Raw genomic sequence first — 14,392 nt, forward strand, 5'->3', positions numbered from 1 at the left:
TCTGCTATTTACTTTTTCTTCTTCACCTCCATCATACCATTCAAAATACCTGCACTTTGCACAACAGAAATGCAATTTGTCCAGATTCTTTTCACTCTATGATATCATCATGGTTGCCTTGCGATTACAGCAGCAAAACCTGTTTTTAATGGAGAAACATGAGGGTGAATTCTATGATTCTCCTTTATGGCTTGAAGAGGCCATGGTTTCAGATAAAACTTTTAACTCTCAGCTCTAAATAAGCAAATTAAATTTGTTATCACTCCAAAACTTGCAGCAAAGAATGATAATAACTTGAGGGTGTAGAGGTAGTTAAGTTGCTTTATATACTACTGCTACTGAAACAAAAATTTGGCTGTTGCAATTTGCATCTAGCCATTGCAATTGCTGTCAAATAACTATTGCAAGACAAATCTAATGCTTACAAGTTTTTGTATTGCACTTCACCCCCTCATCATTCTAATCATTTAATTTTCTTTCAATCTTCTACTAATACAAGGAGCAAAAGGGCGTCCATGGAATAAAAATACCTTCTCACACATGAAAATTATATTGTAATATGATTTGGACTGCATTGTTACCAAAAACTGAAAAACAAAGAAGGTCAGTGAAATTTAAGAATCTCAGGAGATGTCAGTGAAAGTGTCAGGGATAATTTTAGAAACCTCCCTATCAGGGAAATTTTAGAAACCTCATCCCTTCTTTATACCAATAAACTTTTATAGGAAAATGAATAGAATACTAACTCAAACAAATAACATGTGACACCAAAACAAAACAATTTATTGAACGTCTCCAACAGAATACAATATTTTCTTTTTTCAAAGTACCAAGGTGGGGACTATAGTATACATTACTGCCTAGATGTGTCTATGAATATATATATATATATATTTTTTCTTTTCTTTGGCTGAAAGATTACAGAATACAATATTTTCTTTTTTCAAGGTACCAAAGTGGGGACTATAGTGTACATTACTGCCTAGATATGTCTATGAATATATATATATATTTTTCTTTTCTTTAACTGAAAGATTACAGAGTCAGATTGGCGGAAAGTTCAGCATCTATGTTTTAGGTATAGAGGTCAAAATAATGCGGGTTGTGAGTTGTGACATAATCTTGTGGGGCTGTCAGCTGTGCCACCACAATAAATCCGCCACTGGTTGGAGCCTTCTTTTAAGCATGCGGTGTATTTGAAAAGGAAAGACTTGGACCTTTCTATGTTTCACAACAATTGCACAGATAGATACTAGATAAAACAGCCCTTCCTTTTTGAAAATTGACCAAGTCCTCGTCAGTAGTTGATTCTTCCTATATTCCAGAACTTGGAATACTCAATACTCATTTGTTGGTTTATTTATTTGGTGGAAAGACTTGGAATTAAAACTTCCAATTACAATCTAATGGCAGTATTTTATTAATAGAAGGAATCGTATTGTGTTTACTTCAATTAAAAACATTCTTCAAGGATCACAAAAAGCCAAGACAAAGTAATAGCTTCAATTTCTCCTTACAAGTAGAGGGAGTGAATTAGATTTTAGGTTCTCCTTTGGTTAGGGGGCAAGACTTGTATATGCAGGAAATTATCATTTTTCGAGTAAATGTATGCTTTTTTTGTTTTGACGCCATGATGTGTCGGATACCAACTCCTCGTAAAAATATTTTTTTAATCAAGTTTAATTTTTTTTTTTTGTTACTAGATTATTTTAAGAAAAAACTCGAAATGTATGAAACATAATAAGGAAGTTATGTATTCACTAAAAGTGCAACTTCGCTCTTCCATGTAGTATCAAATTTTGGAAAGCAATCACATTTCTGTGTGCAGATTGAAAGTACATAAATAACAACCACATCAATTAACAGCTACACCAATTCAGCTGGTGGTAAAAGAAACTACCAAGAAGTTTCCAAAATCCGTAAACAACTTGCCTATGCAGCGATATAAATTGAACATTACCCATGAAGATGACCAAGACAAATAGAGTTAATTAAGCTTCAGAATGGCGAATTTGTGTATCCAACAATGCTTAATAGTAGTATTAGTTGTCCTTGGAAGCCTAACAACCCCATCAGATTGTTTTCATAGTGACCATGACCATCATCCAAAAACCACTGCTGCCCTCTTCACCTTTGGTGATTCACTTTTTGATCCCGGAAATAACAACTATATCAACACAACAGTTGATTTTCAGGCCAACTTTCCCCCATACGGAGAATCTTTCTTCAAGTATCCATCAGGGGCGTTTTCTGATGGCCGTGTTATCCCGGATTTTATCGGTACAAGCATGCACTCAATCACGTCCTTAATTTTCATATATGTTCTTATATAACAGGCTAATTACTTTGTTGTAATGACTATTTTGCAGCTCAATATGCAAACCTTCCATTCCTTCAACCCTATCTCCAAATTGGTTCCCAATATCAGTTGGCTTACGGGACCAACTTTGCATCTGGTGGAGCTGGTGCTCTAGCTGAAACCTTTGCCGGATTTGTATGTAATTAACTTATGTAGTTTAATCATGTAGCACTAACACTGATGATAGAATTAATATTCTCAATCAATATAGGCTATTAATCTCGAATCATTTCTCAGGTGATCGACCTTAAAAAGCAGCTGTGGTATTTTAACGAGGCTGAGAAAAAGTTGAGGTCGAATCTCGGTAACAGAAGAGCAGAACGAGTTGTGTCGAATGCTGTATACTTGTTCTGCATAGGCAGTAATGATTACTCGACCGATTCTACGAATTCCAGCATATTTAAGTCGTCTACCCCAGAAGGTTATGTAGCCATGGTGGTTGGCAATATTACAACTGTTTTTAAGGTAAAACAGACATATTAAACCTGTAAATTTAACTTTTACTGCTAGATCTAAACATAAATTAGCTGTAGAGCGATCACTATAAATATCTTTATTGTACCATGAATAACAAGAAATACTGTTACCATATTAAGCCTAACCTAATAAATTGAAGAAATTTTCATACTATCGTTGGGCAGTTTCTTTGCATAAAGTTTAGTTTTTGGTAGTTTTCTTGTTAAGTAGTTTTGAGTACTCTATCAGCTATAGTAATTGTTTATTGTTTACCAAGCTATGTGATATATAAAATCAGGAATCCTCTCTCTCTCTCTCTCTCTCTCTCTCTCTCTCTCTCTCTCGCACATATATATATATATATATATATATATATATATCATATGAGTGTGTGAAATTGATCTCCCCACACCAACACTACTACTACTTGTGGATCTTTGGAAACTCTCTGATCAATACCATGCATAACAGGAAATATACAAGAAAGGTGGGAGAAAATTTGCACTTATGAATGTTCCGGCTATAGGTTGTATTCCAGCCTTTAGAGCTCTTAACGTGGCTGCTGGAGGAAATGGAGAGTGTGAAGAAGAGTATGTAGCTTTGCCCAAGTTGCACAACGCCTTGCTTTCCCGGGAACTTGAGCAGCTGCAGAAGCAGCTCAAAGGTTTCAAGTATTCATATTTTGACTTCTTCACCGTTCTCAATGAAATAATTGACAATCCATCAAAATTTGGTAAATGCATCTAACTTTACTCCAGCTATAGTTAACTTTGTGCTCCTATATATCGCAAATTTTATCTCGATCTGATCAATGAAATTACTCAAAAAAAGATTGTAGAGTCTATTAATTTCACATGCAATTCAAATAAGATCATGAAATCTTCATTTGTCCAATTGATGGTATCAAATTGGACAAAAACCAACTGCTGGGCTTGTTGGGTAATTGATTCGGACCAAGATAAAATTTCTCATGCTTCTAAATGTACGTGTGCTACCTTTTTAAGACAATTCTAATAAGCATGCACGCATGGTGGAGTAACTAATTACTCTTTGTTTTTGCCTTTTGATTTGATAAAAAAAAATAAAAAAAAAAGGTTTGGAGGAAGCCAAGACTGGATGCTGTGGAGGCGGTCCTTACAGAGGAGATCATAGCTGTGGAGGGAAGACGGCAATAAAAAAGTACGACTTATGCGATAATCCCCAAGACTATCTGTTCTTTGACTCCACTCATCCGACCCAAGCGGCCAACGAGCAGTTCGCGAAGCTCATGTGGTCCGGATCCACCAACCTTACAGGGCCTTACAATATCAAGTCACTTTTTCAGCTTTCTTATTGAAGTTTATGATTCTTAATGTCTGTTTTTTCACTTTAAGAATAACAAAAAGCACATGTTCTATTTGTTCTTTTGCCAAAAAGTGTGTATACATGTGTTTGTTTCATCATATTGTTTCACAAATAGTTTGAAATAAGCGTGTTTGACTAGATGAAACTTTTGTTTCCTTTTTTTTTTTGCAATACAAAATTCATTATGTTTTCCTTTTTTTTCTTTGCATTTTTTCTCATAATTAAAAACGCTAGTGAATCATCAAAACCTTAGTATCGTACAAGAGCATATCATATGCTATGGTATGATTCCAAAGAAGTCCCTATAACAAATCAGATATAAGGTAGTCAACAGCAATGATGTAATGATGGATTCTATAATTAGTATAAACCAGACTAGATGTGCCGCTGTTCCAGGTAGCTCCCCCCAAAACAAAAAAAAAAAAAAAAAAAAAAAAAAAAAAAAGAGAGATTGTGACAAAAGCAAGTGAAAATGATAAGATTCAGCCTTTACAGGTAAATAATTTTGGGTTCAATTCTAACAATTATGTTAGACTGTATTAATTAGGTTTATAAATTCTTAAAGAATCATTTCTATTGAACCCTTGAAAGCAAAAAGAATCCACTAGACCGGATTACTGCAACAACAGGGGCAGCTATACATCTAGTGAAAATAAACAACAACATGGAGTTTCAAGCAAGAAAGTTCCGGAATTCTTGTTCACTGCAGAGAGCAGTATAACAATATGTTAACCTTAGGCCTAAAGTGTTATTTACAAAGAGTGTATATGAATAGTAAAAGTATTCTAAATAATATTATGTTTGCATTACAAACATGATTTCAATCAATCACCTTTTCATCTCACATACATTATATTATAAAAAATGCTATAGTAATTATTTTAATAATGTTTCAAATAATTTCCTATCCACGTACAGAGCTAACTACGTATGGTCTAACAGGATTCTATCAAAATATGCACAACATGTTAATTGTTTCTTTTTCTGATAAAAAAAATCTGAAATTGCTTTGCACGTGGACCAAACAATATCGATGCACTGCAAGCGGCTCCTTCCACTCTGGCAAGGTTTTTATTGCATTTATCCCCCTGTGGCGATCTGAAATGATGCATATATTTTCAACTTCTCGACACATGTGGTGGCATAATTGGGACATAAACCAAGACCAACTCCAATTGGTCTCCTCATCAACAAGTGCGAAAGCAAGCGAAAATTGACATTGCTAGCATCAAATCCAACTGCTACTAATAACTTTGACTTGTATGTCCCTTTCATGAATGTGCCATCAACACAAATAACTGGTTTCAGGTGTCGAAATGCCTCGATAACGAGTCCAAATGCCCAAAACACATGGTGAAAAACTGTACATCCAACAGTACTTTGTAGATGATGCTGCCATACCACAACTGTATCCGGATTAGCCAGTACCAACTCTTGCATGACAATTGGTAGTTGTGCTATTGAAGTGGGCCAATCACCGTATACGATGTCAATCGCACGACGCCTTGCATACCAAGCCTTTTTGTACGAGACATCTGTATCAAAAGCACGCTTAATGGTTGTTTGAATTTCCTTAATGGCATAAAGTGGCCCATTCTCAACATGATGTATGATATAATCCGCAATTAGTTCAGAAGTCAATTGTCGGTGATCATTGCTGTTATCTTTACTATTATTATTTACATTTACTATCATTTAATATACGGGAGTACTTTTTTATCCTATTACTATTACTTTTTTTACTTTCATTATTTACTACATACTATTTACTATTCACCTTTTTTTACTATTTACTTTTATTATTATTATTATTACTATTACTATTACTATTTAGTATTTACTTTTTTACCTACTTGTATTATTTACTTTTAATAGAAATTTTGACCATTCTAAACAAGAACGTATTAAATATAATTATTATTGACTACTTGTACTAAATAGAAACATTATAATATAAAAATTTGTAAATCCTAAACATGAATGCTAATTATTAATATAGTATTACTAATTTAGCTAATTTAAATACTAATCAAATGTACTCAACTCATAGTACGTAATCAACTAACTAACAAATTACTATTAACTACATATAACAAATAGATTGAATGTAATTCCACGTAACAAACTGATTAAATGTACTAGTTACCTCTTAGCAAACTAATGTGATGGCCGTCCACCAAGTCAACACTGAGCGAAGGTTGTTTTTGATCGGTACAGGAAATCAATGAGCACAACCATCTACGGCTTCCTTTTTCCAGTTATGGCAAACCATAAACCAACAATCCATTGCACAATGTGAAAGCACAAATGCAGGACCACAATACCAGCAGTTCTTCGATAGAAAATCTAAAGACACAATTGCTGCGACACAATGGAAATGAACAAATGCAGGACCACAGTTGCAAGAGTTCTTCGATACAAAACCCCAGTAATAGAACGAAGAAATTGGGGAGACTCACAAAGAAAGAAGTTGGAGAGATAAGGATGCAAACGGGGATCTGGTCGGTCATGTATTTGTAGCCAGACATTTTGCATCGATGTTGCCGACTATATCCACCCGTCGATCAATATTTGATCATCGGCCAAAAAAATATTGCTAAAAATAACTGTCGGTGGCTGGATTTTAATAAAAAAATTAACTTAGCATCGTTGATCCACTTTTTATCAACGGTAAGAAGAATTATTGTCAAAAGCCGCATTGCGGCGTATGAATTTTTTTCCTAATAAAAGGTTTGCACCGTTGATCAACTTGATCAACGGTGTAAAGCCTTTTGGAAACAATTTTCAAACGCCGCATCCATGCTATACTTGAGCACCGTTGATCAACGGTGATGAACTATAGCTGCAGGTCACTGCAATGCGGTGTTTTTTTTTTTTTTTTGTTAAAAAACATTCTAGTAATTGTGGTGACTTTTTTTTATTAAAAAAATTTCTACTATGCTTTGGATTGCCAGTTTAAAAAAATATTTTTTTTGATAAGGAAAAAAATATTATTGGTCTTTATGCATGCGGCTATTAAAAAGTTTAAAAAAAAAAAACGGTCGCCGCATGCAAAAGTGCATGCGGCTATGAAGAAAAGGGATAGCCGCGCATAAGGCTAAGCATATTAAAAAAAAAAAAAAAAAAAGCAAAACAAAAATTTCCGTTTCAATCGCAAAAGAAAAAGGGAAAAGAAATTTGGTTTTTTCAAATGCCGACAATGACATTTGCAGCGACCCCTCAACCATCCCACACCAACCCACAACACTACTTTTCGGACTTTTTTCTTGAATCGCATTATTTTGGGAAATTTGCCGTATTTATAGTAGGATATAATCTGCTTCGACTGTCCCTTCGGCGACACCCGATAATCTGCTTCCACTGTGTAGGATATTGTCTTGGCAGGCCCCTTAGCGGGGCATTTACGTATAAATAATTAGTTCAGTTAGAGTTGTCGGAACATTATAACCTGGGAAAATAGAATAGGGAAAGGAGGTCTAGGTTAGGTATTTGCATTTTAAAGTCAGGATACAGCTCAAAACTTGGAAAATAGACTTTTGTACCGAAAAATCTCCATTAGATGCTGTAATGTTGGAGCTGGATCGTCCGCCTTTCTGAAGGTGCCGCTGCTCCGGGTAGCCCAAAAAAAAAAAAAATTGTGAAAAAAGCAAGTGAAAATGATAAGATCCAGCCTTTACAGGTCAATAATTTTGGGTTCAATTCTAACAATTATGTTAGACTGTATTAATTAGGTTTATAAATTCTCAAAGAATCATTTCTATTGAACCCTTGAAAGCAAAAAGAATCCACTAGATCGGATTACTGCAACAGCAGGGGCAGCTATGCTTGCACAGAAGATTAGAACTGAAGGTTGCATTCCCTTGAATTATCATTACTTTGGAAGGGCAAATTTTTCTGGCCTAACATGAGATTGATGAGCAATTCTATGTGTTAGCTTATCCCTTTCCAAAATTCTATTCTTGGGCTGAAATTATGTACTTCTCGCTTTAAGAATTTGAATAGTTTAATCTACAAATTGCTAACTCTAAAAGCAAGTAAATGTTGGAAACTAAAAATTATATTCTTTAGGGGACCCGATTTCTGTTAATAAATCTTCGAGGTTTCACCAGTTAAATATTCCAAATTGCTTGAGACTAGGGTAATTGCTGTTTAGACTTTAGTGCAGGATAGAACTATACGTCCGTGGCAACCATTCAGAAAAAGAGGGGAAAAAAAGAGTGATATACAGAAATGAATCAATTTGAATTTTAGTGGGATCAGGAACAAGTAATACTGTAATGCTTCTTGTTTTAACTCTTCAGTGCTAGGCCCATCTGTAGAGAGTTGGATGTGGGGTTTGAGTCATGAAGATATTGAACCACTACGATTTGCTCAAAAGTAAACGCTAAAGACTTTGTCAAAATATTGAACCACTATGATTTGTCGAACCACGGACAGGAACGGTTGCTGGCAGTTTTATGCATTTTGCACACGACGTAATTTTATTTACACAACGTTTAACTTTAGAACAAATTTTTGTGGATCCCACATACGTTGTTAAAAACGAGGTACAAGAAGTGATATGAACCGTACAATTTTTTTGGGCCGAATCCTGGTCTTTAACTGTTCAGAAACGATCCTTCTGATGACCGTCCCTGTCCCGTCTCCATGATTTATCATATCTGACAAGACATGCACATATTTATAGGTGTACAACGATTCATTTGGATGGAAGATATGTTAGAATTTATCTTTATTTGTGTTAATTTTCAAGTATGTTATATCTATTAGTTTCAGATTTATATGTATCTTTGTCATGATTGATTTGTATGCATTTCTGTCTTTAATTTAGATTCAAAGAAAGGTTAATAGCTATGGGTTCAAATCCTGTCCCCGCCCTCTAGTTCTCCCCTTGAAGCCTAAAAATATAAAAGGCTGTTTGGGTACAATTGGCTAGGTAATTGTCAAAATTGTAGTATTTGACATCGCAGCAGAGTATTTTAAATCATGATTATTGTAATCAGACTATGGAAGCCAACTATGGTTATTGGTTTTGAGATTTTTTCCCTACGGTAGATTTTCCTTCTTGCATGTGCATAAACCTATGCTTTGATCTCCGGTAAGAGAATGCTGGATAAGGTAAAATTTTAATAGAACCAAAACTTCGTAAAATCTGTTGCATGTTATATGAATAAGTTGCATGAGTTTGACCCAAAAGTGCTTTTTTTTTTTTTTTTGCTCAAAAGTTGATTGTGAAGATATTACTGGTCCAGAATGAATGTCCAGTGGAGCCTTATAAGCGAATCGTTCTTGGAGCTGGAGGATACCGATTGCATTTAGCATACAAAATTGATGATATGACTAGAGAAATGAGTAGGTCAAAAGCTATATTTTAAAACTCGGACAGTGACATAGTTAAATTCAAGGCTAGAAATCAATGGATTCGATCGAAATTGGACCAATTTAAGAACCGGGTATCATCATTATTATATCATAAATATGTATTATATAAAGGGATAATTTCAGAAACCTCCCTTGAGGTTTCTGACAGTTTCACTCCCCTCCCCTGTGGTCTCTGAAATTCCACAAACCTCCCCTAAAACTAAATAGGCAAGGCCAAAATAGACCCAATTTAAAAATACAAACAATAAAAAATTAGTAGCTGGAGAGAGAAACAAGTGTATACCATAAATGCCCTCATTATCTTGGGTTAGAGAGCTAATCAATTGTGAAGAAAAAGGAGGGAATTTAAGAAGAATGAAACTTGAGGGGGTGTAAGTGAGACCAATCAACAGACAAGCACACAACGTCAGTAGTGAACAAAATGAAAGGCAACGACTCTTTCTGCAGCCAGTTCTAACGTCTATATGCAACGGCCAATTTAGAAGGCTATTTATCAGAGTAAAATGCAGCAGCAAGAGACGCAACTGAAGTGCAACAAGTGTTAATTTGTGAGGTGCAACTGAAGTGCTTGGTGTTAGGTGAATTGCAGCAGCAACAAACACACGCACAAATGGCCAGTTCAAGCAGAAGAGGTGAATTCCAGAATTTTGACGGACAGTTATTCAAGTCAGTGCTCTGTTTCTTTATAGGCATAGTTTCCTCTTCATGTATTGCTGCCAATAATTTTGCAATGCCTAATGGATTTTTGCATACATGCATTCAGGGAATCCATTCTGATTTTTACGTCCCTGAACTAACACCTCTTTTGGTGGCTTCTTCCCTGCTCATGGTCATGAACGATTCTCCACAGCCACACTACCCTTTAGAATTTGGATTGATAAATATGAACTCTGACCTGATCATACCAAACAAAGATGTTTGAGATTTTAGCAGGCAGCACAAAAAGGTTAACTGTTCCACTATACATGAGGAAATGAGAAATAACATCACCCCGCCATGGAACAAAGTTAACTTCGAGGCTAACCTCTAAATCATAGTCATTATCTGAAGTTGGAGTAGTTCAAAGGAAGATAACATCACATTTCAAGAAACAATGCTACAATGAAAAGTATAGAGCAAAATTTGTGTTATAACTGCAGAGATGCTTCTAAAATTGAGTTAAGCATTAATAGAAAAGAATTTCATACCTCAGTTTGTCATCGACAAAGTCCATCTTGGTTCCTATGACATGCATGAGAGCCTTCGGATCAACCAATATCTTAACACCCTTGTCCTCAACCAACTCATCAAACTTCTCTTTTTCATCTATACATTTAAGAAATTTGCGCATCAGGCAAATAACTATCAACCAAATTATGGAAACAAAACAAAGGGAATGCCCATTGTCTTCTGGTTACATTGAATCCTACAACATCATTTATTATCTCCAACAGTTATTGCAGTGCACCAACTCTCATCAGGTGGGATTCCCGCAACACAGGCAAATCAATGAAAGAACACAAAGTACATGGATAAACAAAAGTCCAGCAATGTCGTTGAACAATCCTTTCCTGTTCATTTTCTTTTTATTTCCAAATTTTGGACAGGGGAATGGCGGTAAAGAAAAATAGTGAAAGTGGTGGGAAATTGGAAAGCGTGAGAAACGAACTGTTGTATGATGAGGACAAAAGACCCTTAACCATCCAAGTTTCTACTCAGATTGTGATTCCAAGCACTCACCTTAAGTTCATTAAATGCACGGAACAATATAATATCTAGCCAAATAACCTAGGTTTGACTAGGGTTAAAATTTTCAAGATACAGGCAATTCGAAAATGTCACCAGCCTAAGGAGTCAACAAAAGAATCATCTTCTGGATTTAATCGCCGTAAAATAAATTAACCAATAAAAATCTTCATATTCGAACCTTTCAGTTAACGTTTTCACTAAAAGGGCAAAGGATAGAACCAGGCCAAGTAGAGCCCACTAGCAGAAATCCCTATTGTTGTAAGCTTCAAACAAGAAATACTGATAAAAAAAAAGACCTTAACCTATCCATTCCAGTCTACTCGGCATAAAGGGAAAAAAGTTTTTGTTCTAAATCTACGACAGATGAAGCCAGAACAAATAACTCTACCAGAGATTTTGGGAGGAAATTTAACAAACTTATCTTAATTGAAGCAAAAATTACATGCGGCAATTGGGGAAAAAAATGTACAATCTAAAAAAGAATTGAAGAGGGGCGGGGAGAGGGGGATTGATTTTGAGAAATGGAACCTGCGTAATTAAGGGTGTAAGATAAGCCGTTGCAACCGCGAGCTTTGACGCCAAGCTTGTGAAATGAGCGCTGCCGTTGTTCCAACAGCTGCCGTATTCTGGAAGCGGCGGTTTCGGTTAAGGTGAGAACTTGCTTTCTCAGGGCCGAAGCCGGACCCATCTTCTCCACACCCCTCTCTTTAACGTCCAACAATTTGGACACGACACGATTGACAGTAGCAAGATCATGGCGCCTAAGTTTGGCGCCATTTCACTACAGACCGTTTTCTATATTGGTTGTTAGGACTCCCAATTATGGTTAATTACATTAATTGTGTTTATAACTAGCTTAACTAATAGTTTTCAGATAATCATGAAATATTAGCAAAATGGTAAGGGTATTTAAGTCATTTTGGCACCAATGATGTAAGAAATGGAACCTCACCATCTGACAGGGGAGGTTTGTGTAATTTCAGAAACCACAGGGGAGGGGAGTGAAACTGTCAGAAACCTCAAGGGAGGTTTCTGAAATTATCCCTTATATAAATAAAATTGTATGAAGAAATAACTTATAGATTTATTAGTAACATAACGAAATAAATATCCTTTATTCTTCATGTTTGTTTCACGTAGCTTAGTAAAATTCAAAAGTATTAAAGCCTAACTCTAATTTGATATTTGTGAACTTTAGATGCAAATTAATGAGTCTATAACTAAATGTACAAGACTTATTTGAAAAGATACATCAAAATCGATCCTGCAAATGCCATTAGAAAATGTTTTGAGAACTTTGATAGCAATCCAAAACATCATGGGGGAAAATGAAATATTAAAAAACTTAAGGTAACTATCCCTAATTTCTTGGCCCTATTTGGCAACTAGGTTTTTTGTCTAATTTTTCTCTTACAAGTTTTTTTTAACAATTTTAGTTACACTAATTTCAAAAAACACTTTAAAATTTTTAAAATACACACTTCAAAATATCCAAAAATACAAAAAATTTCCCTTCTTCCTTTCTTCTTCTTTCTCCCCCACCACCACTTCCGTCACTAGCCAACCTCCGTCGGCACCTCTTCCAACGCTGGCCACATCATCTAGCACCGACAGAAGTTTTTTCCCTTTTTTTCTCTTTCTCCTCCCTATTCCTTTCTCTCTCTTTCTTCCTCCTCCTTCCCTCTCTTTCTTTCTTCCCCTGCGCGATCAGATTGCGTGACGGAGGGAAAAGGAGTAGGGGAGGGTGGCAGGGGAGGGTGGCAGGGGAGGGATGGGGGGAGAGAGGGGAGGGGAGGGGAGGCAGGAGGAAGGAGAAGAGGGAAAGGGAGAGGGAGAAGAGAAAGAAACAGAGAAAAAAAGCAAAAAAAAAAAAAAAAAAAAAAGCCTGCTGCTACGGGCACTAGTCGCCGGCGGAGGTTCCAGCGCCAACACCGGCAAGTGGTGAGGTGAGGGAGAAGGAGAGGAGAGGAAAGAAAATGAAAAAGAAAGAAAAAAGTTTTTATTTTAAAAGGGAGAATTGTAGTGTTAGTCCCCAATGTATTACCCATGCACGAAACTAGTCCTTAATCTATTTCAAAAGTAAATTTAGTCCCTAATCTATCCAATTTTGTGTAAAATTGAACAATTGACAGATTCCTTCCAGTTAAGTAATGGAATGTGGCGCGTGCACTTACTGTACCAGAACGTGCAAGTGGTTTCAATTCTCCCTTCTAATCTAACATACATGCTGGAACTAACATGTTATACACTGAGTTACACTTCAATACAAAGGTTTGGAATCAGATTTCTTGAAGAACCTGCAATGGCTCCTAATTCTTTCTCTTGGCTGCAACATTAATTTCCAGTAGCAACAGCAGCCTTTTCGTTTGATATTTTCTCATTAGTTCCGTTTCTGTTTTATGTCCTAGCTGATCCTGCAAAGGATACCTATTCAACTACAGATTATCCTAAGCTAAACACGGAAGTTTATGACCAGATTCCAAGAGGAAACTTAATCAAATCCCATGCCGGTGCAAGGCTGGAAAATCTTATGCAAAGCAACCTGCACCAGATTTCTTTCATGCACACGTTCAGATTCTTGCAAGTTACTACGGTAACCTGCTTTTACTACTTAAAGTGAACATATTCATACATTCCTAGCTACTTGTTTCCATCCTCCTTTGATAGCACCTGCACAATCCGTACCTGTTTCTTAGCTAAAGAGCAGAATTTTCTTTTAACAAGCTACCAGTTCTGAGCAGGATTTCTCGCAACCAAACTTACTTTCCTTGACTAGAATCTAGCATACTATATACGTACTCGAGGGCTTCAGCTGATAAAAAAAATTATTGCAGTCATTTTACCTCTTTCTTTCCTTTTAGAGTTTGAAAAATTGCAGACTGCACTTTTAGTTTCCTGCTTCGGTTCCCAAAACTGCACCAGCCTCTTCTTCGTACTCACTTTAGGCTCATGGTTTTGATGTTACAAGCTGGAGCAATGAAGCGAGCAAATGTCTATCTTTCTCTTCCTCACTCTCTCGGTTGCAGGCTGGAAGCAAGGAGAAACCAGAATGTTCTCTTTTCCTCTCACTCGGTTGTGTTTTAAGATAAAGGGGTGTGGCTGAGTCTCTCTTTCAGTTTTGCT

General features: G+C 36.1%; 2 protein-coding genes and 1 long non-coding RNA gene across 3 annotated transcripts; 1 reads left to right on the plus strand and 2 right to left on the minus strand.

The window, feature by feature from the left end:
* Positions 1-1,950: 1,950 nt before the first annotated feature.
* LOC113716931 (GDSL esterase/lipase 1-like) lies at positions 1,951-4,257 on the plus strand. The gene is made up of 5 exons (XM_072048614.1): positions 1,951-2,280; positions 2,370-2,494; positions 2,597-2,824; positions 3,287-3,548; positions 3,910-4,257. The coding sequence occupies exons 1-5, from the start codon at positions 2,004-2,006 to the stop codon at positions 4,149-4,151; spliced, it is 1,134 nt and encodes a 377-aa protein (XP_071904715.1). The 5' UTR covers positions 1,951-2,003; the 3' UTR covers positions 4,152-4,257.
* Positions 4,258-4,977: 720 nt separating this feature from the next.
* LOC113724031 (uncharacterized) lies at positions 4,978-6,560 on the minus strand. The gene is made up of 2 exons (XR_003457137.2): positions 6,306-6,560; positions 4,978-5,694 (listed from the first exon to the last, which is right to left on the minus strand). It is a non-coding gene; the product is annotated as an uncharacterized lncRNA (long non-coding RNA).
* A 3,233-nt stretch (positions 6,561-9,793) lies between these two features.
* Positions 9,794-13,010, minus strand: LOC113739926 (iron-sulfur assembly protein IscA-like 1, mitochondrial). The gene is made up of 3 exons (XM_072069949.1): positions 11,798-13,010; positions 10,729-10,846; positions 9,794-10,436 (listed from the first exon to the last, which is right to left on the minus strand). Exons 1-3 carry the CDS (start codon positions 11,955-11,957, stop codon positions 10,397-10,399), a joined length of 318 nt encoding a protein of 105 aa, XP_071926050.1. The 5' UTR covers positions 11,958-13,010; the 3' UTR covers positions 9,794-10,396.
* Between the last annotated feature and the right edge of the window lie 1,382 nt (positions 13,011-14,392).

Source organism: Coffea arabica, chromosome 1c (assembly GCF_036785885.1).
Source record: "Coffea arabica cultivar ET-39 chromosome 1c, Coffea Arabica ET-39 HiFi, whole genome shotgun sequence".
Taxonomy (NCBI): Eukaryota; Viridiplantae; Streptophyta; class Magnoliopsida; order Gentianales; family Rubiaceae; genus Coffea; species Coffea arabica.

What these genes read in the sequence shown, in the direction of transcription:
- LOC113716931 (XM_072048614.1), top strand. Translation starts at nt 2,004, where the DNA reads ATGGCGAATTTGTGTATCCAACAATGCTTAATAGTAGTATTAGTTGTC. An exon ending in TGTTATCCCGGATTTTATCG is followed by an intron (nt 2,281 to 2,369) that starts GTACAAGCATGC and finishes ACTATTTTGCAG; the next exon opens with CTCAATATGCAAACCTTCCA. An exon ending in CTGAAACCTTTGCCGGATTT is followed by an intron (nt 2,495 to 2,596) that starts GTATGTAATTAA and finishes ATCATTTCTCAG; the next exon opens with GTGATCGACCTTAAAAAGCA.
- LOC113739926 (XM_072069949.1), bottom strand. Translation starts at nt 11,957, where the DNA reads ATGGGTCCGGCTTCGGCCCTGAGAAAGCAAGTTCTCACCTTAACCGAA. An exon ending in TTACACCCTTAATTACGCAG is followed by an intron (nt 10,847 to 11,797) that starts GTTCCATTTCTC and finishes TTAAATGTATAG; the next exon opens with ATGAAAAAGAGAAGTTTGAT. An exon ending in TTTGTCGATGACAAACTGAG is followed by an intron (nt 10,437 to 10,728) that starts GTATGAAATTCT and finishes TGGTATGATCAG; the next exon opens with GTCAGAGTTCATATTTATCA.